The sequence below is a fragment of the Eleutherodactylus coqui genome, chromosome 12, assembly GCF_035609145.1.
Source record: "Eleutherodactylus coqui strain aEleCoq1 chromosome 12, aEleCoq1.hap1, whole genome shotgun sequence".
Taxonomy (NCBI): Eukaryota; Metazoa; Chordata; class Amphibia; order Anura; family Eleutherodactylidae; genus Eleutherodactylus; species Eleutherodactylus coqui.
In genome coordinates, this window is record NC_089848.1 from 103,570,294 (window position 1) to 103,595,322 (window position 25,029).

The following is a 25,029-nucleotide window of genomic DNA, read 5'->3' on the forward strand; positions in this document are numbered from 1 at the left end:
GATTTTATGCATAGTAGAGCCATCCCTAAACGTGGTCTAAAAATATGTAACATATGCCGGCCCAACATATTTCGATACACAGACTTCATCAAAGGAGTTCAGATAGGCTGTTTGTCTTTAAGCACATGTGTGTCAATGAAGTATATAATTTGGGAGAGTATAACCAGTAGGCTATCTTTTTGCCTTTGGCAATTTTTTTGTGAAATTCCATTCACTAGGATGACTCAAGGACTGCATTTATTGTAACTAGTGTTGAGCAAATCGAACCAGAAGAATACAGTTTCTGGTCAAACTTTGCCAAAAGTTCGGTTGGTCTCAAACCTGAACTGAGCTTCTAGCAAAGTTCTACCCAAAATAGGTTCATCTGGTTCTGTTTGTCCAATACTACTCCTGAACACTGGTATATAAAACTGTGTAACACTCTCAGAGTGTTATACAGGGCTTTTATGGTTCTTAGACAGTGCTATACATCAGTTTTAGGGGTTTTGGTAAACTTCTGGTTCGGTTTGAACTAATTTGGACCAAACCGGCCGAACCAAACTTTTCAAAACTTTGCTCATTACTACTCTTGATCCTTGGGAGTCCCAGTGATCATACATTTATCACCTGTGGATAGGTGATTAATGTGTTTAGTGGAAATATCAATGTAAAGGAGGCTTAATGGTCTGCTGTTTTCCAGAAACAGTGCCACCTCTATCCATAGGCTGTGTTTGGTATTACGGTTCAGCTCCATCTGCTTGAATAAAGATGTGCTACAATACCAGACATTGCTCATAGTCAGATGTGTTGCTGTTTTTGGAAAAATAGCAGATCCTTTTTCAAATCCTGGAGAAACGCCTTTAAGGCTGGGTTCGCGCCTGTGTAGGAGACCCTGTTCAAGGTCTCAAGCCTAGGTAAGTCCAGAAATCCTGTTGTGCCATTTCATTGCCAGACAGCATAATAAAAGCTGGATGGACCCATCATAGTCAATGGGCTCCGTCTGGAGATGTTCAGTTACACCATAGGATGGAGCCATTTGGTGGAAACTCCGTTTTACTGCTTCTATACAGAGAAGAGAAACCCCGAATAGACCCCTTACCACTGGTCTGAACCCACTGCTTTGCAGCTTTAGATTGTCATTTTCAAGGTACAGAGATGTGCCAAGTAGAGAAATATTAAATGGATGATTAAAAGGATAAGTCATCAATATTATATCAGTAGGGGTCTGCCGCTCTGGATCCCTGACGATCAGCTATCTGAAGTGGCCCCAACACTCAGGTGAGCTATTACTTCATTGTATACCAGGGACGTACATTGCATAGCAGATGTGTCTGGTATTGCAGTTCAATCCCATATACCTGAATGGGACTGAGCTGCTCTTAGGCCATGTAATTGGGGAACGCCACAGGGATGAGAAGAGCCTACACCTTCTTCAACCAGCTAAATCGACAGGTGTACAAGCGGTAGATCACATTCACTTCAATGAGAGCTACAGAAACAACGCTGGGCTAACAGCTCTGCTCTTTCCAACAGGTGGTTGGAACAGAGCGCCAGGTTTTCCCATCTTGGCCATAAAAAGCAGAGATGGGAAACCCGCTTTAGGGTCTTCATCAATAGCACCATATACTTCAGGACAAAGACAGACACTTACAAAGAAAAGATGTAACACTATACAAAGAGTGAATGACAATAAAGGAAGTCTTGTACACCCAAAACATACCTACAGAGGCACCATAGGACAAAGCCCAGTCCACAGTAAGGATCCAGACAAATAGCCACCTCTCTGGAAGGATAGAGCTCACACTGAAGTTTAATGGATCGACAGAAGGCACTAGTGGCTGCATGGGACATCTGAAAGAGATAAACAGCTTCCAAGTACGAGCCAAGACAGCAAATACTGTAAGAAAATCTTCAAGTCAAACTCTATAAACTGGAATCCAAACCAGGGCCCTAACCTGCTTATAAAACCAAGACCAAACCCTCCACCCAAAGCCTGGAACATACAATGACCTGTAAGGTAGACAATAAGGGACTACAGTTCTTTAAAGGGGTTGTCCTGTGAAATAAAGTTATCCCCTATCCATAGAATAGGGGAAATCTAGCTAATTGGGGAGGGTTTGATTGTGGGAACCTCCACTGGTTAGAAGATGGTCCTTAATTAAATGTAGCAGTGGTTGAGCATGCAAAAGGCCACTTCCATACATTTCAGTGCTTCAACTCTGCCATCTCCAACAGTTCCCTTGAAATGAATTAACGGCGGTGCATACACTTAACCACTGCTCCATTTATTCAGAGAGCTTTAGGTTCCCCATTCTCCAGATTGGTAAGAGTGCCAACTGTTGATTTCCCAGCGATCAGGAGGTGGTCTTCAATTGAATGCAGCAGTGGTCGAGCATATGAAAGGCCACTCCACTCATTTCATTGGGACTTCTGAACATAGTAGAGTTCAAGCACTGAAATGAATGAAGCGGTAGTACGTATGCTTAACCACTGCTCTATTCATTTAGGGGGCTTTGGGTTCCCCATACTCTGCATCGGTGGGAGTCTCAATGTCCGATCTCCCAGCGACCAGGAGAAGGTCCCCCAGTTGAATGAAGCAGTGGTTGAACATGTGAAAGCCCACTCCATTTATTTCAATAGGACTGCCAGAAATAGTAGAGTTCTAGCACTGAAATTAAAGGAGTGGCTCTGCGTATGCTCAACTGCTGCTCCATTCATTCGGAGATCTTTGCGATTCCTGCTCTCGGGATTGGTGGGAGTCCAGTGGTTGGACACCCACCAATCAGCTAATTATTCCTTATCTTGTGGATAGGGGGTAAGGTTATTTTGTGGAACAGCCCCTTCAATAACTGTACAAATAGCAGCAATATTTGCATTTTCTTTTCTTGTAATGCATTGGTTGCAAAAGTGTACACACCCATATTCAGAAACCCTTCTAAGGTTAGGCGATTACTAAAGATTGTGCGTTCATGATCACAAATTCGAGACAGATAACGCATTGGCATCACAAGAGTTACAACTGCTGCAAATTGCAAAATGGACACAGCGATAAATCTAGACCGCAGCGTAATTTAAATGTTAAATATGCTCCTAATGAACTGAAAACGATGACTTGGCTGCAGCGTACGAGCCATTAAATCTTTATGATACACAGGGACATTTTTACTACATTGGTCGCTTGACTTGGAAATTACAGCTTGTTAGGACAATCTGTAATGCGTTTGGATCCGGTCGTAATATTTTTTTCTAGTTAGTAAATAGGGGCCGTTGGACAAAATCACAGACACTTCATTGTAATCAATCTACGGAAATCATTTCCCCAACAGTTGTAATATTTAACAAGCATTTTGGTGTTGAAAGGACCGGTCATATATACACAGTGGAGACAGACATCTTGTGGTCCGAGCCAGTGTTTAGATTGTTAGCCCACCAAGAACGTAGTGAAGGTACAATGCAGCCATAATGGACGATGATGTAATAATGTTGTATGGGATTACTTTGGCATCATCTGAGATTCTTGCTCATAACATAATCACTCGCTGCATCGGCAGGCATCTGATCAGTGAGGGCAAGAGTCATTGGGATTGGTGGCCATCTACTTGAACTTGCGGTTTTAAGGGGAGGAGGATATGCAGCTCCACCTCACTGGGGGGGGGGGGGGGTAAAATGACCACCGGGGCTTACAAGTGACAAGCTGACCTACTTCTGAGTAGTGGTTTCGCCTTCATCCTGAAGGACTAGACTAGTTTGTAGGTGTACAAAGCAGTGGAAATGCTCTGGGTGGCCACACGTTTGACAAAGAGTGGGCCACTGTCCATGGAGCACACTTCCACCCATTTCCCATTTTAAGTCACTTGCACTTCGGGTCCTTTTACATGGACCAAATTCTTGGCCTGATGTAAGGAGCACCAATTGGTAAGCAAGTCAATCAGCACTCATTAAATCTTCAATTACAAGGGCCAATAATCACTCATAGTTACAAATGATCATAGCTACGATTGTTTTTCAGCCGTACATCCTCACTTTCACACGAGGAGATGTACAGCTCACCAGCGAGCATTTTTATGCTTATTGAAAATCAATGATCAGCCAACGATCTAGGTTTGCTGATTCGTTGGCTAATCTTGTCCCTTTTTGTATAGCCAAATGTTAGTGCGAAGAAATGTTTGAAGGAAAGTATGTGTTTGATGAGTGGGCTGTGCACAGAGAGTTGATAAGTTGCCATGTTACTGGCAAAATAGTGTGGCCATTGGCCACCATGAGTGGATGGGGTTTCGGCCAAGGATTGGCTGCATCGGTCGCATGCTTAGATGACACGTGACCACACTGTTCGGAGGAAGGAGGAGGCTGAAAGGGACTGGAGCAGAAAGGAAGGAGGAGCAGGGTAATGGAGTACCTAGGACATTGGTATTATGATAATTAAGGCTAGGTTCACATCATTGTCCCATTACGAGAGCAGAAAAACAGATTACCAGATCCATCCAATGAATGAGACTTTTGAGCAGATCTGTGCTGAAGACAAAAGAGCCTCAGACACAGATATGAACCTAGCATTGGTTGGTTGTTTTAATGCAGTGCGCCGTTACTGGGGTTTTTCCCTCCACTGAACACCCTTTGTAAAGGGAACCTGTAATCACCTGCGAGTCCTATCAACTATGTTATGGGGCTCAAAAGGTGAGGAAAGGGGGATTCCGTGGAGCGGTGTTTCATACTCACTGGGTGCCCGGTTCCTGCACTGTGTCCCTGCCAAGTTGGCATGTGCACACAGCGTGACTGTTTTCCAATGGCTCTTTGTGCGTGCTTTCCCACAGAGATGATAGGAAGAGCGCATGCCCAGTGCCATCAGAAAAGAGTCATACCGGTGTGTGCATGCCAACTTCACATAGGACACAGAACAAGAATGGGGTAACCGGCGAGCATGAAATACAACTCCCCAGTCTCCATGTTCCCTCCCCTATGATCCACATAACGTAGGTGATGACGAGTTCCCTTTAAAAAGAGTGGTCTTGTAAAGATAACTCCTTTCCATATACCCCATTAGGCCATATGTACATCATAAATGCCTCTTAGGGCAGGTATCTGACAGACCTTGTCTGGCCATGTATTACATGGTTGTCCAATCATTTGAATGTCCAGAGTGTTGTGCTATACTTTTTTGTTGTGGTTTCAGCTGCTGAATCACATGATCGCCTCAGAAAAAATGTGTGTGGAAATAGATGTGATCACAGAAGATATAATAGCCAGACATACCTTCACCCCAGCAAGCATTCCAGTTGTAGATACACTAAAATCAAGGTAAGCCAATGTCTCTGGGTCTGAGGGTTTGTAGATTTGGGATGGTCTTTTCTTTGGCAAATCATCTTAAAAATGGAAGAAAAATAAAATCTTACAACCTATAAAGAATTGCAGAGTTTAGAGTAACCAGAAGATCACGACTCTTAAACCTGTTCACAGGAGCTGTGGGTACAAATTTCCAGTAAATTCACCCATAAAACAATTAATAATGTGATATTTCTAACCCTGCTATATAGCCAGTACCACAATTCGGTTCCAATGGGAACATCTTGGGGACCGTTGCATGCAGTAACCTTTATAAACTCATACACGTTTCCTTATACACTCCAAGTATATACAGCAGCAAGAAAAGGTAAGTGAACCCTTTGGAATTTCTTGTATTTCTGCATTGATGGCTAATAAAATGTGGTTTGATTGTTATCACACTGAGTACTCATTCAGAACACATGAAGGGAAAAGTAAGTGAACCTCTGTGTTAATGACTTCTCCAAGTACTGAAAGGGCAGGTTTCATGGGTGCTTTGCTCATTAAATAAAGGAGTGACGTTGTGCGAATAAACAAAACAATGATCCAAAGGACACAAGTAAATCAACTAAAGAATAGTTTTGGAATGGCCAAGTCAAAGTCCTGACCATAACTCTATGTACATGCTGTGGCATGATCTGAAGAAGCTGTGCAGGCAAGGCATCCCAGAAATATTGATGAACTGAAACACATTTGCAGGCAGGCATGGTCCAAAGTTTGTGTAAATATTTTCAGTTACAGGAAACGTCTGATGAAAACGATTGGTGCCTAAATTGGGATCAACAGGCTATTAAATACAATAGTTCTCTTACTTCTCCCTTTGCACTGTAAGGATTGCTCAATGTGCTTCAGAAAACACATGAACAGTACAATAGCCGGTGTGATATTAGTTACATAGTTTGTCTATAATTGTGTCTTAGATAATAATCAGACCGCAGCTGCAGCTGACTGAGTGATAAATATGTTCGGAATCAACGCAAAAATTGAGGCGATTCCAAGGGGGTCACTTTTTTTGCAGCTTTGTCTAACTCTGTAGGAGGAAGGAGCCATTCTCCAAATATGCACAGACTGCCATGTCCATATTACATAATGAATGTAATAAACCACAAATAAAGCTCATCAGCAGTAATTACAACCTGTGAGTTATGCCAACAAAAGGTAGCAGTAAAGGTTGGAAAAACAAGTATTAGTTTAATAATGAAGAGGATAGAAATCCTAATTGTTAGATGTCATTACAGAAATCCCTAAACTGATTTAGGAGCAGTGGCCTTTTCATTAATTTGTCTCCAGCTGCTTCTATAAATGATGACCTACAGCCCAGGGCAGGATATCCATTTAAGGCGATTTTCCCAATAGCAGCAGTATAATTATATTTGTTAGTACAACATGAACATGAATATCGGCAATAATCCAGAGAGAAATAGAGTTAGCAATACAAATTCCATAAAGCTCTGCACAAGCTCCCCCGATACTAGTAAACTAGTGCACATAATTACAGAAAAGGAAGATAACATTTGAAGGAGGCCGAGGATGGACCTAAAAACACCAGCAGCGCCTGGTTTAACAACGAGAACCTCAAATGTAAGGATAAATGATAAGTGACGTGGTCAATACTGCTTGTGGATTAAGGGAGGTGATGGGGCACTTGCACCTCCCAGAGTTGTACTTGCCAGTTAGTGGTGGGTGTAAAACAAACTTGTCACTTAATAAGCTGCTGCTGTGTAACACAAAGTGAATCTGAGCATAGCCAGACTCCTCCCACGTCTCCTGCATATGTGAGCTGTGAGAGCAGGAGATGGGGAGGAGTCGAGCTATATGCAGAGCCACGCTGTGTCAGACAGCAGCAGCTTACCGAGTGATAGATTTGTCCTGCACCCAGCACTGAGCAATGGTATGCCACTGGGGGAAGAGGGGTCTGGAACAATTACTTCAGTGTGGGCACAAAACGAACACAGAGACTTTGGGGACACAGAGTGGGCACAGTTACTTTGGGACTGGTGCACGGAAGCAAAAGAAAGGGTGGAGCAACCCTAATGGAGTTGTCAGGTGACCTACAAAGATATGGAAGACCCATGAAGGCAAAAAATTGAGGGTGGTAAGGAGAGACTGGAACATGGCACAATCTACTAAATGTGGAAAGAAGCATGGAGGCGAGGGTATTCAAGTAGACTTCTGTTTTTATTGCAAATAAACCAGCAAAGAAAATGCACTTCAAGGCACATTGCCTTTTCTTCAGTAGTGCTGGGAGGTGCCCAACCGTGGCTCTGTAAGCTTGCTTAGTTGTGTGCCCAGAGATGTCAGGTTGAATATCTTTGCCTCCTGTACCTCTCTCCACAGTAACTTTGGGGGCAGAGACACAGGGTGACACAATCACTTCAGGGGCACAGAGAGGGGCACAATCACTTCAGGGGCACAGAGAGAGGCACAATCACTTCAGGGGCACAGAGAGGGGCACAATCACTTCAGGGGCACAGAGAGGGGCACAACCACTTCAGGGGCACAGAGAGGACATAAGCACAGGCACAGGGTGACACAATTATTTCAAAAGGCACATAGGGAACACAAAGACTTCAGGGGCACAGAGGGTACATAATCACTTCAGGGGAACATAGAGGGCACAATCACTTCAGGGGCACAGAGAAGGCACAATCATTTTGGGAGCCTATGTGAGATGTTATTACTTTTTAAGGACAAAAAGTGGGCATTAGTACCTGGTGGCAGGCACAAAGGGGAATCAGAACTATATGGGCCATCAAGGAGGCATTATTAATTGTGGTGGGCACAATGGAAAAATTACTAATGTGTGGGGCACTATTACTTTGCGGTGCACAAAAGAGGACACTACCGTGTAGAGCACAGAAGAGGCATTATTACTGTGTAGAGGGCACTCATATGGTCACTGAAAGTAGGCAAGTGGACGGATGATGTGTCCATATGGATCTCATCTGTTTACACCCCTCAATCCAGATACAGAGTCCAGTTGTCAAATTGGTCCCGTTGATGGGTACCTTTGCAGAATGTATTGGCCATTGGAGAGGCCAATACATTGGTATTACCCACCAAAACATTTGGCTATTTTGCTGTATGCGTGATACTCAGACTACAGTTATACATGTCTGTGAGCCATCCAGAACTGCAAAGTCTATAACCTCAAAGTAATGTAAACTTCTGGCTGATTAATCAGAAAATGAATATTCTGATCACTGTAGTCTGTGTGTACCAGACAAACACTCACAGAATGTCATTGCTTTACCTCCTGGAACATACATGTTGTTTATGGAGATTTATTATCTGCTTATTTGCTTGGCAAAATTTATGTAAATCCGCGTGGCTATGTCTATCAAATATTAATTAGAACACAAAAAGTCACAAAACAACTTTGCATTCCAATGGCACCGTTACTATACTCAAAGTGACCAGCAAGGACATATCAACTATAAAGGCAGCTCCTTAAAACTGCAGTGGATTCAAGGGACCCCAACTCAGAATAGATCCAGATTTCATTTACAGACTGTATGGGTGTGAACCTGTGTTGGGCTCTTCTACTTCCTTAGAGGGCCTCACCTCGGCATGCCGAGTGTATAGCTTTGCAGTCATAGTCTTGCTGACTCCAAGTATGGGGCGTATTTACTAACAGCATCTAAAAGCTGGACAGTGCAAACTTAAAATTTGACAGAGTAATCATTCAGCAAAGCTACTATTAATACTGTCAAAACTGATACTGGCATGGATATCAACCAACTGAAAGAAGCAGTGCAAAACCGAAAAACATTAAGGGAGCTCGCCTTTAGGGTCACCGAGGGTCCTGAATGACTAAACGGCTAAGTAAAATGCTACTATAATGGTTCTAATGTATTTTAAGATTGTCTAGTCTACTTTAGACTTATTAGTTAGCTTAGTTTACGCCCAAAATTGTGCCAAAATTTTTTGGCACAATTCCTGAAAACTTTGCATACATTTTGACACAATTTAGACCATGACCATTTTTTGGACAAGTCCAAAAATCTGTCCGAATGTGTCTAAAACCACATAGTAAATGTGACAGAACGCATGTAAGGTAGTTTTGTGGCGTAAATTGTGTCAGTACACTGTACTATTTTGATTAGTAAATAAGTTAATATGACTTTCTTTTGTTTATATTCACCCCCCTTTCCTGCATTCACTCTTTCTGTACTGACTCTTCCTAAAACTTACAACCGATCCTGTCAATGTGTCAAGTGGGCGGTCCCCACTGCTCACTGTCATTGGATGACATCACACTTCATTGACATAGAAGTGTGGGCACTGCCTAAAGGAAATATTCACAATGCTGGGAGATGAATCTAATAAGAAACCACAGGGAAAATGAGGTTGAGTATGCACAAAAGAAAAACATCCTCGGAGTAAGCAAGACTGTGATAGCAAAGCTATGTAGTCAGCTCCACTGGCAAGGGAACACACGACAGGCCCTCCTTTAAGCACTGCTACTTAGCAGGAAAGAAATATAAAAAGAATCTTATTTTTCATCTCTCCTATTTTAAACAGGAAGATGCAACATACTTAGGGGCTACATGGGCAGGGATGGTGCCTGAAAACAGCTCCTTGTATGTCAGATCAGGAGAATAGAGAGAAAACTACTATTACAGAGAGCTGTATGACAGTGCTGGTGGGTGATGGAGAAGAACAGCAGCTCTTATCAACAGTGAGAGAACCAGAATCAGCAGCTACACAAAGAGAGGATAAAATAGGGAAATAGCTGTGTAATATATAGTGGGTGTGGTTATGCTACACAGCCTCAGAAAAAAGAGATGGGAGGGGGAGCTGAGCTGGTGTGTGTTCATGAGAGAAACCAGTTGATCGATGTGGGGAAAGCCCCTAAGCCAGAAACCTGAATGTAAGAGAGCTTGCAAACCAAGTATGAGGCTTTCTAAATGCATAAGAAGGAATACTTAATACAAAAAAAAAGATAAAGTGCATCATTCTTTTCTGCAGGGAGTTAGGTAGATGTTTGTATTGATTTTTCAAAGGTGTCCATAGCCTTTAAGTGCTGACCTCATTGATGTAAATACTTAGCTTCTTTTCCAAGTAAGGTTTCAGTAATACATAATATATAGACTATAAAAGGTACAGAAGGTTACAAAGTACAACGGTGGGATTCATTCAATCATTCATTCTTCTCTGAGTCGCCGCATTACATCTGATTGCAACATTTATAAGTATTAGCAGCAATCTTATAGGAATCAACCGCAGTTCACACCCGACTGAACAAATTAAAGTTATTCCTTTACTTTACAGAGAACATAAAAGTAAATTCTCACCAGTATCCAGGATGGGAGGCCACGTTCTAATATCTACGGCTGCCGCTGCTTCCCTTGACCGTAACAGTTTACAAATGAGTTGCGTAGTCATTAAGCAGGCAGAACGACTCACCTGGGAGACAAGGAGGAAGGGAATGAGGAAACAATTATGTCTGTTCCAGGCTCTTAACTCGACAGGGTTTGGAAAAACTCTCTTCTCTCGGGGGTTTTTTTTAGTAACCAGGTCATTCTTCTTACACACAAGTTCAATAAATGACATGTATTAATATTTGGTCTTTTGTGTAATAAACTACGTTGTGGATGTCTGGAATTGCTATCAGAGCTAGATGATCCAGAACGTGCCAAGACATGGAAATAACAAACTTGTACTTACCGCTTCGGCCAGCAAATGTCTTGCGTGCAGTATAATGCTTCAGTGTAGGGAAGACCCCTACTAAAAAGCATCATACTCGCCTGAACAATACAAGATCTTATGTTAGGGCTGAGTTCGTACATATGTGAAGAGCTGGTTTTAAAGAGCAACAAACTGCGAAATTGGTCAGGACTCCCGATGAGAGAAACCAGGAGAGCAACCTAGTTCTACCTAATGTTATACAGCGATGTATGATGGTAGTATTTAGCAACTGAGCTGCAGTATTATATGGAGGACTAGAAAGACAGAAAACTTAGGGCCCGTGTGCAAGAAAAGTTGCTAATTAACAGCAAGTTGTTTTTTTTTTTTTTAGAATGAGGTGTTCAATTTATATAGTTAGAATCATAGAATGGTCGAGTTATAGGGACCTCCAGGGTCATCGGGTCCAACCCCCTGCTCAGTGCAGGATCACAGAATGGTAGAGTTGGAAGGGACCTCCAGGGTCATCAGGTCCAACCCCCTGCTCAATGCAGGATCATAGAATGGTAGAGTTGGAAGGGACCTCCAGGGTCATCGGGTCCAACCCCCTGCTCAGTGCAGGATCATAGAATGGTAGAGTTGGAAGGGACCTCCAGGGTCATCAGGTCCAACCCCCTGCTCAGTGCAGAATCATAGACTGGTAGAGTTGGAAGGGACCTCCAGGGTCATCGGGTCCAACCCCCTGCTCAATGCAGGATCATAGAATGGTAGATTTGGAAGGGACCTTCAGGGTCTTCGGCTCCAACCCCCTGCTCAGGGCAGGATCACTAAATCATCCCAGACAGATATTTGTCTGGGATGATTTAGTTCCTTTGTAGAAAATTCTTAAAGGGGACCGGTCACATTTAAAATGTAGTCCAGTTTATAGGTAAAATATCATAGAGCAGGAAAAACTAAGCAGATTGATATACAGTATTGTAGGGAAAAGATCCAGTAGAAGTTGTAATTTAATCTTTGAAACCACTGATTATTCAGAGTTTAGATGTACAGTGGGCGGTCCTAATCGGTGACTGCCTTCCGTGTAGTAGCACCGCACGCTGGACTCCTAAACCCAGAATAAGCAGAGGCTTCAAAGAATAAATTACTAATTCAACTGATTCTTTTCTCATAAAAATACACTCATTGTCAAAAAAATCAAGCACCTAGAAGAAGTTGTCGGACGGAATGAAACTTTCTGTGTGATTTTAATGTTGTTTTAACCCTTTCCAATCCAATGTCTGACGTCTAAAGACATTATGATTTAAGGCTGTACAGCTCCGATGTTGGAAGACGTCCCTTGGGGTTCTCTTACTGTATATTGCCAGCCTTTCTGCTGTCGGAGCCTATCCAACGTGTTACCTCATGCAGTACTGTCTTTAGCCAGCAGTTAGCGCTGTTGTATAACGGCAGAAAGAGAGTAAGCCCCCTAGGAAAACCAGGATACAAATTGCATTGGAAAGGGTTAAGTTATTACAGTATCAGAGCAAAAGGGTAATTTACTGCAAAAAACTGACCTCTTGAAGGGAGGTTCTAGTACCCTGCTGTACCACCTCTAGCTTGGATACATGATGTGATACAGGCAGCATGGAGACTCTAGTACCCTGCTGTACCGCCTCCAGCTTGGGTACAAGATGTGATACAGGCAGGCATGGAGGCTCTAGTACACTGTTGTACCGCCTCCAGCTTGGATACAAGATGTGATACAGGCAGGCATGGAGGTTCTAGTACCCTGCTGTACCACCTCTAGCTTGGATACATGATGTGATACAGGCAGCATGGAGACTCTAGGACCCTGTTGTACCGCCTCCAGCTTGGGTACAAAATGTGATACAGGCAGGCATGGAGGCTCTAGTACACTGTTGTACCGCCTCTAGCTTGGATACAAGATGTGATACAGGCAGGCATGGAGGCTCTAGTACACTGTTGTACCACCTCTAGCTTGGATACAAGATGTGATACGGACAGGCATGGAGGTTCTAGTACCCTGTTGTGCCGCCTCCAGCTTGGATACAACATGTGATACGGGCTGGTATGGAGGCTCTAGTACCCTTTTCTACCACCTCCGCCTTAGATACAACATGTGATACGGGCGTGCATGAAGGCTCTAGTACCCTGATTTACCCCCTCTAGCTTGGATACAAGATGTGATACAGGCGGGCATGGAGGCTCTAGTACCCTGTTGTACCACCTCCAGCTTGTATACAAGATGTGATACGGGCTGGTATGGAGGCTCTAGTAGCCTGTTGTACTGCCTCCGGCTTGGATACAACATGTGATATGGGCCGGCATGAAGGCTCTAGTACCCTGATGTACCCCCTCTAGCTTGGATACAAGATGTGATATAGGCGGGCATGAAGGCTCTAGTACCCTGATGTATCACCTCTAGCTTGGATACAAGATGTGATACAGGGGGGCATGGAGGCTTTGGTACCCTGTTGTACTGCCTGCAGCTTGGATTCAAGATGTGATACATGGGCATGGAGGCATATAGACTCCATATGGTATCCCACAGCATATCGGTCCACATTTGTTGTAACTGAGCCTATAGATTGTAATAAATCCGGTGACCGGGCAGCCACAGAAGTGTGAAAATGTTGTGGAGACATTCCTGTGACACCCTTGTGTGTGCAGCCGAGTATTATCCTGAGAGGAACACGTGGTTGTAGGATGCCCTAAACATATCGCTGAGCTGTCATTGCCCCTCATACCACTACTAGGGGGAACCGACTGTTGTCTCTACATCATAGAGGTGTCTAGTGGCCAACAAGCTCTACACAAGTGGAAGAAGAGGTCCACTACACACAAGGAGCCTCTGAGAGCCTCTTATATAGACAAGGGGGAACCACTATTAGGGCATCCGGTGACAAAACCGTTCATCTAATCACCACAACTCTCATCGTTTACAGATCTGCCTGAGATGGAACTACAGGACGAGTTTTACAACGTGGGTCAGGAGGCTGTAGAGGTATTCTTCCATCTCCCTTATTGGAGTATTACAGCAAACACACAACTCCTTTTAGGGGTGCGATTTTTTATTTTTTTTTTACAAAGAGTGTAGATATCAATCATCTGAGCTCATCTTTTCCCAAAGCTTGGTGACTGCAGATTGGACTACATTTTCATGGTGAAGGGTTCCCTTTAAGTAGTGGGTCAGTTTCTTCAATACAACCTAGTAGACAGTTGCAAGCATTGTACTTTTTCTGTTTAAGATGGTAGTGGGCCCATTTTCATCCCGGGCCCCTCGGCAGCTGCACAGCCCACACATATAGCATATGCCCACCCTTAAGATATATGACAAACAGAGAGCGCGTGAGAGCGCCTGAGGTGCGGTTGTGAGAGGCACAGAGAATATGACATATAACCCATACATAGTCTCAGGAGTAGACTATTAGTGTTTGTCTGAATGTTTGCCAAGGACAAAACTGCTGTGACGGATGATCATTCATGATTTGCTTAGAGGACTACTTTGGCATCATATCAAACTTTGCTGCAAGCGTTCATCGATCTGCAGTTCTGCTGTCATATCCTTATTACTGAGCTGTAATGTATTACTCGGTAGCGGGAGTGATGCCATGATGAAAGCCATCACACACTCTATGACACTAATGCACAATATCAATGCCGCAAGTTTTACCAAACAACCTCCACCTATCTGACATTTATGGCCTAAAACAGAAAAAAAATCTCAAAAATCGACCAGCTCAGCTCTGCTACATCTGTGAGTCTAGCTGAGCTGAATTTGTTCTGTATGTAGAATAAAATATCCCAAGTGTAAATTATTTAGAAAGTTTCAAAATTACCTTAAAATGAAGAAAAAAAGCTTCAGCAATATCTAGGAAACAATCGAGGTCATGGTCTATATATTTTTTAAAATCCTGCAGTTCTCACACTGACCACTAAGCCTAATCATAGTCTGACACTTCCTGTTCTGTAGAGAAAACTTCTCAGCCGTCATCTTATGATCATCACAGGCAGCATTACAAAGGTAACACACACACATATATATATATATATATATATATATATAACACAAGATTGACCATTTACAATAAGTGATATCACAGATCACCTCTTGCCACTCCCTGCATAATAACCACCAGGTTTAATAAAAGCCTGACACTTCCAGAGAAAACTTTCCAGCCATCATTTCGTTATCATCACAGGCAGGATTACAATGAAAGGTGACACCTATATATAGATAACAGAGGATCCACCGTGATAGGTCACAGTTAACCTCCTCCCCCTCTCTGCCCAAGTCAAAAGAGCAACTCTCTAAATGTTGTTAACTGCAGTTTAGGCAAGATGGCCCAACCCATTATTATATACAGACAACAGAATAAAATAATCTATAATCTGAAAATGTTTCACTATCTGGTTTTAAATAGTAAAAGGTGATACTTTCTCTTTAAGACGAAACCTATTGCATTTCCTCTTGCTGATGCTAGGTGGGATTCCTCTAAATTTGCATATGACACATACCAAGAAGAACGGAACCAAATTAAATGATAATTAATATGTAGTTTCCCACCACAACCTTTTTGATGTCGATAATTGGAGCCTGTGCGAATAACAAGCGCGACATCCGAGAAACATACGGAAATCAATTTCCCCAAAAAGTTATGGGATAATTATTCACATTACTTAAAAGGTAATTAAGATCAATTTACTCTAATGTGTAGAGATAGCGGATACAAAGCACTAGTTAGACACACCTGCCTACAGAAGGCGCTCGGCCTGCTCCGAGGGGTTTGTAGCAACACACTTTTTTTAGGGTAGTGTATGTTCAAACACGCCGGGTGGCACTGAAGTGTACCACATAGCCAAGCTGGGACCGCTTTACCACGAGTTAGGCTGGTTTTGCAATGCCATTTTCGGTCACTCAACTTGTACAGGTGAAACTAAATGACTAAAAATTTTTGGTGTTTTTGTATTTTAAACAATTTTATCACTATCCATATAACCAAAAAAAAATCTTGAAATCTTGCAGTTTTACCAAGTCTGTTCCTTTAGCATAGTGACTAGAGATGACCGAGCATACTCGCTAAGGGCAATTGCTCGAGTGAGCATTTCCCTTAGCGAGTACCTGCCCGCTCGAGAGAAAAGGTTCGGGTGCCGGCGGCGGGCAGGGAGCTGCGGGGGAGAGCGGGGAGGAACAGAGGGGAGATCTCTCTCTCCCTCTCTCCCATCTGCTCACTGCCGCAACTCACCGCTCCCCCGTGCCGACACCCGAACCTTTTCTCTCGAGCGGGTAGGTACTCGCTAAGGGCAATGCTCGCTCGAGCAATTGCCCTTAGCGAGTATGCTCGCTCATCACTAATGGTGACCCTCAAGAAAAAACCGTGTTTTCGTGCGATGCAACAAGGAAGGCTCCATAGGGAGACGTGGGCTAAAAAACACCCCAAAGCCCGCAAATTGCGGCTGTATAGCGCATGCCGCGATTTTGTATTCTGGCAATATCGCAGACTACAAAACATCACTAATCTGAAAGAACCCGTAGGAAAGCATGGGCCCCACAGATATGCGATTTGTAGCACTGTTGCATTGCAAGAAAATGGCCTAAAGGGGTCTTCTTCTAACCTAAGGGTATCTAAGGATAGGTCATCTGCTGCTTGGGATCCAGGCCGATCAGCTGATCCTCCAGCCCGCTATTAGTGAAATCAATGGTAGTGAAGCAGTCTTTACGCTCCCAGCCCCGACCAGCAGGGCCAGATGTCCACATGGTTCACAAATACATGCGTTTTTTAGAAACGTGTGATTGTTCTCAGTAAGAGAAACCAAGTAATCTTCTAGATCTGATACCTTTTAATGGCTAACAAAAATACATGATGTAATAGAGAGCTTTCATACCTCCCAGAGTCCTTCATCAAGGCATAATGAAAAACCACATGCAGTTTTAATAATACCTGTGTTTTTTGACGGTAAAAAAAAAAACCTGCGGGTTTTGAAAAACCGCATATGTTGTTTCTTACGTGGTCTTCAATTGCAGCTGAAAACCTTAACAAAAAAATGCCACATGTGAACACAGCCTCAGCCTACTAGTACAGAGTGAGCGTCAGGTAGTCAGAGAAGCGGGGGCCGCCATCTTTATTTGGGCCAGAGGGTCATATCAAGGGGAATATAGCAGCAAGAAAAAGAACTTGTTCTGTGACAAGAGTTTTCTGCCGAACAGATTGTCATAATCAAAATATGGAGCCATACATCTTACGTAAAGAAAACGCGACTCTTAGGGCTCCCCGCACACTGGTGAGAGAGATATCGGGATGTGATTGACGGCCTGCTATCGCGCTCGCAATCCTTCAGAAGCCCTGGATGCTAGACGTTTCTGCAGGGAAACAGCCTCCTATCTCAGCAGGGCTGAAGGAATCTCCTGCTGTGACCGTCACAACTGCGGCAGGAGATAGTGACCTTCTCCCATTGATTTCAATGGGACCAGCGGCAACCCCATTGAAATCAATGGGACACGATTGCGATCCTCTGCCACTGCTGTGACAGCAATGACAGGGGACTCTCCGCAACAAGGATTTTCAGGAGGGGGCTTGAAATATAAGCCCTACCCCAGAAAATAGTCCATAACTGTAGAAGAAATAAAATAAAGAATAAGAATACATCACCTTAGTAGCGCTGTCATCTCTGGCGCGTCTTCTTGCAGGTCCCCGGCATTCTTCTTCTGCTCCTCTTCTGGCTGGGGATTCAAAATCCCCGCCTCCTGAAGTACCGCCTCTTGATTGGCTGAGCGCTGTGACCAATCAGAGGCAGCTCTGAGCTATCATTCAATGCTGAGCACTGCCACTGATTCGTCACAGCACTCAGCCAATCAGAGGCAGCGCTTTAGGAGGCGGGGATTTTTAATCCCCAGCCAGAAGAGGAGCAGAAGAAGAGTGTCGGGGACCTGCCAGAAGACGCTCCGGAGATGACAGCGCAACTAAGGTGATGGATTCTTATTTTTTATTTTATTTTTTCTACAGTTATGGACTATTTTCAGGGTAGGGCTTATATTTCAAGCTCACCCCCCCCCCAAAAAAAAAAAAAAAAATCCTTGTCGCGGAGACTCCCCTGCCACTGCTGTCATACCAGTGGCAGAGGACCGTGATCCTCTCCTTTTGATTTCAATAGGGCTGGCACTGCTGCCGCCGCCCCCATTGGAGACGATGCGCGAGATCATGATTTCTTGCAGCCTGAGAAGACGTCACTTTTTTCCCCCAAAGCAATGACTTTCTAATAGGACCACATTTACTGAAGGGAAGAGGCCTTTGGAAAAGTACCTCTCGTATAAAGTTCGTATGTTAAACATATTTTTCAGTGTGTTTTCATGAGTTTTTAAAAAAATCTCCATGTTGCAATCTATATTTTAGAGAAATCCTAAAATCCTGCAGTTCTCACATGATGATCTATGATCCACCATTCACAATAAGTGATGTCACAGCTCACCTCCTTCCCCTCTGTGCACAAGCCACAGAGCATGCCCACAACACTATCCCACAGAAGTCAATGGATCAGCTCCTGCCCATCAGGCTGCTGTAAAGCATATCGCTATATGCAGTTAACGGCAGCTTAGGCAAGATGGCCGCCTGAATATACAGACAATAGTATAAAAAAAACTACAAAATCAGAAAATAAAAACAAATTAGAAAAATGGAAAATGTTTCTCTACCTGGTTTCAATTAGTAAACATATAAGTGATCGCTTCCCTTTAAGGCTGCAGTTTGCAATAGGAGCCTTCATCAGGATGGGGCAGAAATGATATATATCGCCCTTACATTGACTACTTTATAATGAACTCAGCGTGATCGCTCATAAAGCGGCTGCTTACTCTCTGATGAATGGTCCATAGCTCACCTCAACAATCATCTTCACCGTAGGCAGCGTTGTCGCAATGTTCTGTGGATGTGGAGGTCGCACTGTTATTGGCACACAACCAGCATACAGACAGCCATAAAATGCTGCAATCAGATCTATTCCTGCAAAGCAGAATCAGAAACGTCATTGGTAACTAACAAATAGGCAATATGTGTCCACTGCCGATAATATCAATATTGTACCTTAAAGGAGTTACACAAGATAAGAAAAACATGACTGCTTTCTTCCAAAAACAGCGCCAAAGGTTAGGTCTGGTTTTGCAGTTCAGTTCCATTCTCTTCCGTTAAAGGGGTTGTCCCGCGCCGAAACGGTTTTTTTTTTTTTCAACCCCCCCCCCGGTCGGCGTGAGACAACCCCGATGCAGGGAGGTAAAGAAAGCTTACCGGAGCGCTTACCTTAATCCCCGCGCTCCGGTGACTTCAATACTTACCGCTGAAGATGGCCGCCGGGATCCTCTGTCTCCGTGGACCGCAGCTCTTCTGTGCGGTCCATTGCCGATTCCAGCCTCCTGATTGGCTGGAATCGGCACGTGACGGGGCGGAGCTACACGGAGCCTGCATTCTGCACGAGCGGCTCCATAGAAGACAGGAGAAGACCCGGACTGCGCAAGCGCGGCTAATTTGGCCATCGGAGGGCGAAAATTAGTCGGCACCATGGAGACGAGGACGCCAGCAACGGAGCAGGTAAGTAAAAAACTTTTTATAACTTCTGTATGGCTCATAATTAATGCACAATGTATATTACAAAGTGCATTAATATGGCCATACAGAAGTGTATAGACCCACTTGCTGCTGCGGGACAACCCCTTTAAGGAGAACTCCAACACCAGACATAACCCAGGACATATGGGGGGGCTGTGGTTGAACAAAGGCAGCCATGTTTTTCTAACTCTAGGCAACCCCTTTAAAATTTCCTTTAATTTTAACAGATATAACGTGCGCTAAATTCTAAATTACACACCGTATAATAGTCACATTACATTGTGCAAGTTGTGAACAAACAGCTGAGAAAGTTTCTCCTCTGTCTGAAAGTAGTAGGACGCCAAATTATATGGAATATAGACAATGGCGGCTTACTGCAGATCTACACAGAATGGCCCCTATAAGTACAGGCCCCGGGTCCTTTCATAACTGGAGCTTCCTTGCACGGAAATGAGACCCGTGACCCCAGAGTGCAGCATAAAATCAGGTGACAAGTTTTCCGTGGATCAGTTTGTGTGAATCCACATTAGATGGGAATATGCAGTGATCTGAGTGATTCCAACAAGGAACAGTGTTAGACTAGCCGGGGCCAGGATGTCACTACATGTAACAATGTATACAGAGAATGTCGCGATCGAGAAAAACATCCAATCAAATGAATGGGGATCCTGTGAATGAAAAAAACTCGTTGCTGAAAGGGGTCAGAGGAGGATGTCAAGAGTTGTTATGACCAACAGTCAAGAGCAGCTGAATACAATGCTGGTGCTGCAACTAGAAAGACTGAATGCACGGGTTACAATAGCAGACGAGCAGCACCATTGTGTCTAAGAGAAACAGAAAGGCGAGACTCCAGGGGGCAAATATTGTATCACTGAGCAGTGGAGATACAATTGCCTGGTCTGATGGATCCAGATCTCTGTTACTCTGTGCTGCTGGGAGGTCAAAATTTGGCACAAGCAGCATGAATCGATGACCCCTGTCATCTCTCCAGAGCATGTCCATCTTCTAACGTCTTCCATCTGATTTGCAGCAACTACAAGCAGCTTCATGTCCATGTTGACCAATATTCCTGCAGAACAATTTCATCACCTAGTGGAGTATACGTCACAACAGACTGCTGCGGTTCTGAAGGCCAAAGGAGGTTCAACGCTGCTCGATGGGGGTCTCTAAGAAAGTGGCCATTCAGCGTTTATGAAATGGTGTAAAAAAAAAAACGAATGAAATGGGGTAACGTTACCACTATCAACAAGTCCAATTTCTACCACATTCGTATGGTAGTGTTCTCAAAACTAATGGAGGTGCACATTTAAAGAGTTTTAAAACCCCTATTTGGAAATTCTAACTTAATACAAGGAGTCGCCCATTCAGGACACCCAACTATCCATAGTACAAAGAGCATCTCCAGCCCTGGAGGACCTGGCATCTCCATGTATTACATGAACAACCCAACAACTTTTGATGTCAACCGTGTGACGTTGCATGCTTCTTCTGGAGGTTCTGTGAGAGAATTGAAGACTTTCTGACGGATCCCATGCCAAATTATAGCTGGTGGATCCCAGCATTGGAACACCCTGGAACTTAAACCCTACGGGACCCTACGAACGGAAATGGATTGGCCGAAGAGGACTAAACTTTTAACAACGACCTGTGGTTTCTACATGTAGCATTTTGGGGTACATACGACTTTCTGATCGCACTTTATTAGGCTTTTTCTTTAAAACGAAGTGACAAAAAAAGCACAATTCCAATGACTATGTCACTGTGCGAGATAAATATTTTGATAGATTGGACTTTTATGGATGTGGCAATACTAAAAATGTTTTTGTTTCTTTTTTTTTTTACTATAAATATGGGAACATGGGCTTTTTTTGAACTTTTAATATGCTTTATTTTTTCACTTCCTTTTTTTTCTATCAGTCCCCTGAAGAGATTTGAACTTGCGATTCTTTGATGGAATACGCTATATACTACAATACTTCAGTATTGCAGTATATGGTATTTCTGCTAGCTTTCTATTAGAACAGGCCACAGAACTATTTTAGTAGGCAAAACTACACGGCAGCCCTGCGGATCTTGAGACGGCCTCAGGCTGCCATGACATTTGAACAGCACCTTGTGATTTCATCATGGGGGAGCCGTTCGGGACCCCTCAATGCTGATCGGAGCATGTAAATGCCGCTGCCAGAACTGACATTTAAAGGGTTAACAGAAACAATCAGCATGAGCTCTGATCACAGCAACAGTGGCATGGTGTCAAAGCTAGCCAATACCGATCGTGTATGAAGTGGGGCGCTAAGGGGGTTAAAACTTCCCATACTGAGACAAATGTGCAATATATGTATACCTGGAGGATACACCAGAGCCACGTGATCTCCATCTTGTAAGTGTCCCCTTTCCATCAACATCACTGCTATTTTCTCTGCCCGCTTATGTAACTGGCTGCACGTCAGAGAGTTGGCTATTGTTCCCTGTAGATAAAACATACAGAGTGATTAATCACATTAAAAAAGGAAGCTTACGATTAATCTGGACATCAAAAGACGTTATTGCAGGTCTGATGCGCAAAAGAATTTACATAAAATCCTAAGCATCTACTTAGCTTAAGTATGTGGCAAGGTCCCGAGCATTCCTGTCATTAGGGGATTAACTATGGGGATCTTTGATTTTCGGTCAAAGTACACTGTACCAGTCTCCATGGCAGGAATTAGTTATGTGACCCAAGACTCCAATATTGCCGCTATTAACCCTTTCCAATCCAATTTGTATTCTGGTTTTCCTAGGGGACTTATTTTTTTTCTGCCATTATACAACAGCGCTATATGCTGGCTAAAGCCAGTACTGCATGAGGTCACCCGTTGGATAGGCTCCAACAGCAGAAGGGCTGGCAATATAAAGTAAGAGAACCACGACGGACGTCTTCCAACATCAGAGCTGTACAGCCTTAAATCATAATGTCTTCAGACGTCAGACAGTGGATTGGAAAGAGAAAGTAGTTTTACAAACACACAAGTAGTGGATTTCATATTGGTTATAAAGGGCAGCCTAGATTGTGTACAAACAGCACAATATTCATGGCACAGGTCCTGGTTACCATAAAACTAAGATGATGGGATTTATAACACATTTTTGTTGTGCTGTACTATGACCCTGCCCCTGTGCACAACGTGAGGTCTACTGATAAATCAACTATTCAAAATTTTGGCTCCACCGGTTTGCCAAACCTCTGCAAAAACCCTGGTTTGGTCTGAATTAGTTCAAACCGAACTGAAAGTTCACTAAAATCTCTAAAACTGGTGTAGAACCGTGTCTAACAGCCATAAAAGCCTAAGATAGTACTCTGAGAATGGTATGCAAGGATTTTATGGCTCTTAGACAGGGCTCTACACTAGTGTTCAGGAATAGCGTTGAGCGAAGTGAACAAGTAGAACCTTTTTTTTTTTGGGGTAGAACTTTGCTAAAAGCTTAGTTTGGGTTCGTGTTGAGCCGAGCTTTCAGCAAAGTTCGACCTGTTGGACGTCTTTCGACATCAGAGCTGTACAGCCTTCAATTAGAATGTCTTCAAACGTTAGACAGTGGATCGGAAATGGTTATAGTCCATAGGGACATTGTGTGATAATTGTGGTATGGAGGAAGTTAAGTGGCCTGTACAGAGCCCCAACCTCAATCCCATCCAACACCTTTTGGATAAACTGGAACGCCAATTGCGAGGGCAAGCCTTCTTCTCCAATATCATTGCCTGATGCTTTTTGGCAAATTTCTTCTGAAAAGGTTTCTCAGAAGAGTGGTGGCCATTGTATGAAGAAGGGGGTTCAACTTCAAATTACAAGAGTTTTTTGAAGCTAAAGAAACACCTTATGAGCAGGGAATGGGCTAAAACTAAAAAATAAGCACTACTCACCAATTAAATGGCTCCTAGTCCCAGCACAACTGCCCTGGTACCCTCTGCTCTGGACCCAAAAACTCCATCAGTGGTCATGTGCCATTCGTTATTCAGTTGACCACTACAGCAGTGATACTGCCATGAAGGGTGTGTGACTGCTGAGACCAGTGATTGGCTGCAGTGATCACATGAACAAGGACACCAGGTGGTCATTGCAGGAGCTTCCAGGATCAAAGAAGAGTTGACCAGAGCTGCTGCACTCAATGAGGGACCATTAGGGGAGTTAGTTTTATTTTTGTTTTCTCTTTAAGTTTAGCCCATTTCCTGCCCCCAACTTTTGTTTATCTCAACAAAAAAAAAAAACATTAACACACATGATTTTGGAACTGGATGTCCAACAAGCTCATATAGGTGTGATGGTCAGGTTCTACATACTTTTGGCATATGGTGTATAGTCTGCGCCACAACCCAGCATAGGAATATGAAGTGAGACACAACTACCACCCATGGATTGCGTTGGAACCCAGCAGAAGAAGGGATTATTATTAGTGGGGCCAGTAAAGTTTGATATGTTTTTCTAGAACACAACAGAAGCTGAGAACAAGGCTTGACACATACAAGGTGCATTCATGTTCTAAGGTCTCCTAAGCAAAAAGAAACAGGGGACACATTTTAAAAGACACGGGCATTCTTCAGGGGTAAGTGAGGCAGATGATACTATTGTCCAGTGCACAGAACCCACATGACAGTGGCTGGAGCTGGAAGAGTTTTCGATTTTAAAATGGAGACATTCATATTCCAAGAAGAGCGTGTAATTATCCCTTTTCTTTAATTGCATGGAGTGGCACCCATCAACACTCATCGTCCGTTGAGTGAGACATGCAGTGAAGGTGTCAGACATGAAGAGATGTGCTTTTGTGGGTACATCAGTTAAAAGAAGGTCGAATGTTGTGCCAGAATGAGCCAAAGAAGCCTCGGCCACACACCAACTGGTCCGACAATATGACTATACGATTGGAGCAAGTGGGTGTGGAAGACCACTGATTGACAGTGGAAGAGATTGTCTGCAAAGCCAGTATTACCAAAGGATCTGTGTACACCATCCCGTGTGAAGACCTTAAAGGGGTTCTGACATGAATAATGTTTTTATGCTTTAGCAGCCATTGTTCCCTGGTCTGCCTAATGGACCCAGGGAACCCATGGTTTAATGACTGCTAAAGCATAAAAAGATAATACTTACCTTGTCTTCTGTTGTTGTTGACATCGGGGGGGGGGGGGGGTCATCTCCCGGCAGGTGCTGCTCCTCCTCTTCTGTCTGCACGAGCCGCGCCGCTCCGGAATCGCGAGCATGCGCAGTGGAGAGGTGCCCTCTGACAGGAGTCAGGACGGGCTGCGTCTCCACTGCGCATGCGCAGCACTCCGGAGTTCAGACGGACAGACGGGCCACCCACAGCAAGCACTGCTTGTGACGTGCTTGCTGTAGCGGTCCGTCCGTTGACCTCGGAAGTGCCTGACGGACGGACCAGAGCAGGAAGCGGTCTTTTTGACCGCTCCTGCTCTGCTTTAAAGGCACAGAAGAAGATGCCGGCTGGAGGGGACATGCCTGGCGATCGGGCCAGGCCAGGC

General features: G+C 43.8%; 1 protein-coding gene across 4 annotated transcripts in view; it reads right to left on the reverse strand.

The window, feature by feature from the left end:
* The window catches only part of DIP2C (disco interacting protein 2 homolog C), a 476,875-nt gene that overhangs the window by 56,560 nt on the left and 395,286 nt on the right, over positions 1-25,029 (reverse strand). For all 4 annotated transcript variants that reach the window (XM_066585296.1, XM_066585294.1, XM_066585295.1 and 1 more), the window contains 5 exons: positions 21,868-21,991; positions 18,802-18,923; positions 10,596-10,707; positions 5,230-5,339; positions 1,700-1,830 (listed from right to left, as the gene is read on the reverse strand). In XM_066585296.1, coding sequence (XP_066441393.1) covers positions 1,700-1,830; positions 5,230-5,339; positions 10,596-10,707; positions 18,802-18,923; positions 21,868-21,991 — 599 coding nt within the window. The remainder of the gene's footprint in view (positions 1-1,699; positions 1,831-5,229; positions 5,340-10,595; positions 10,708-18,801; positions 18,924-21,867; positions 21,992-25,029) is intronic.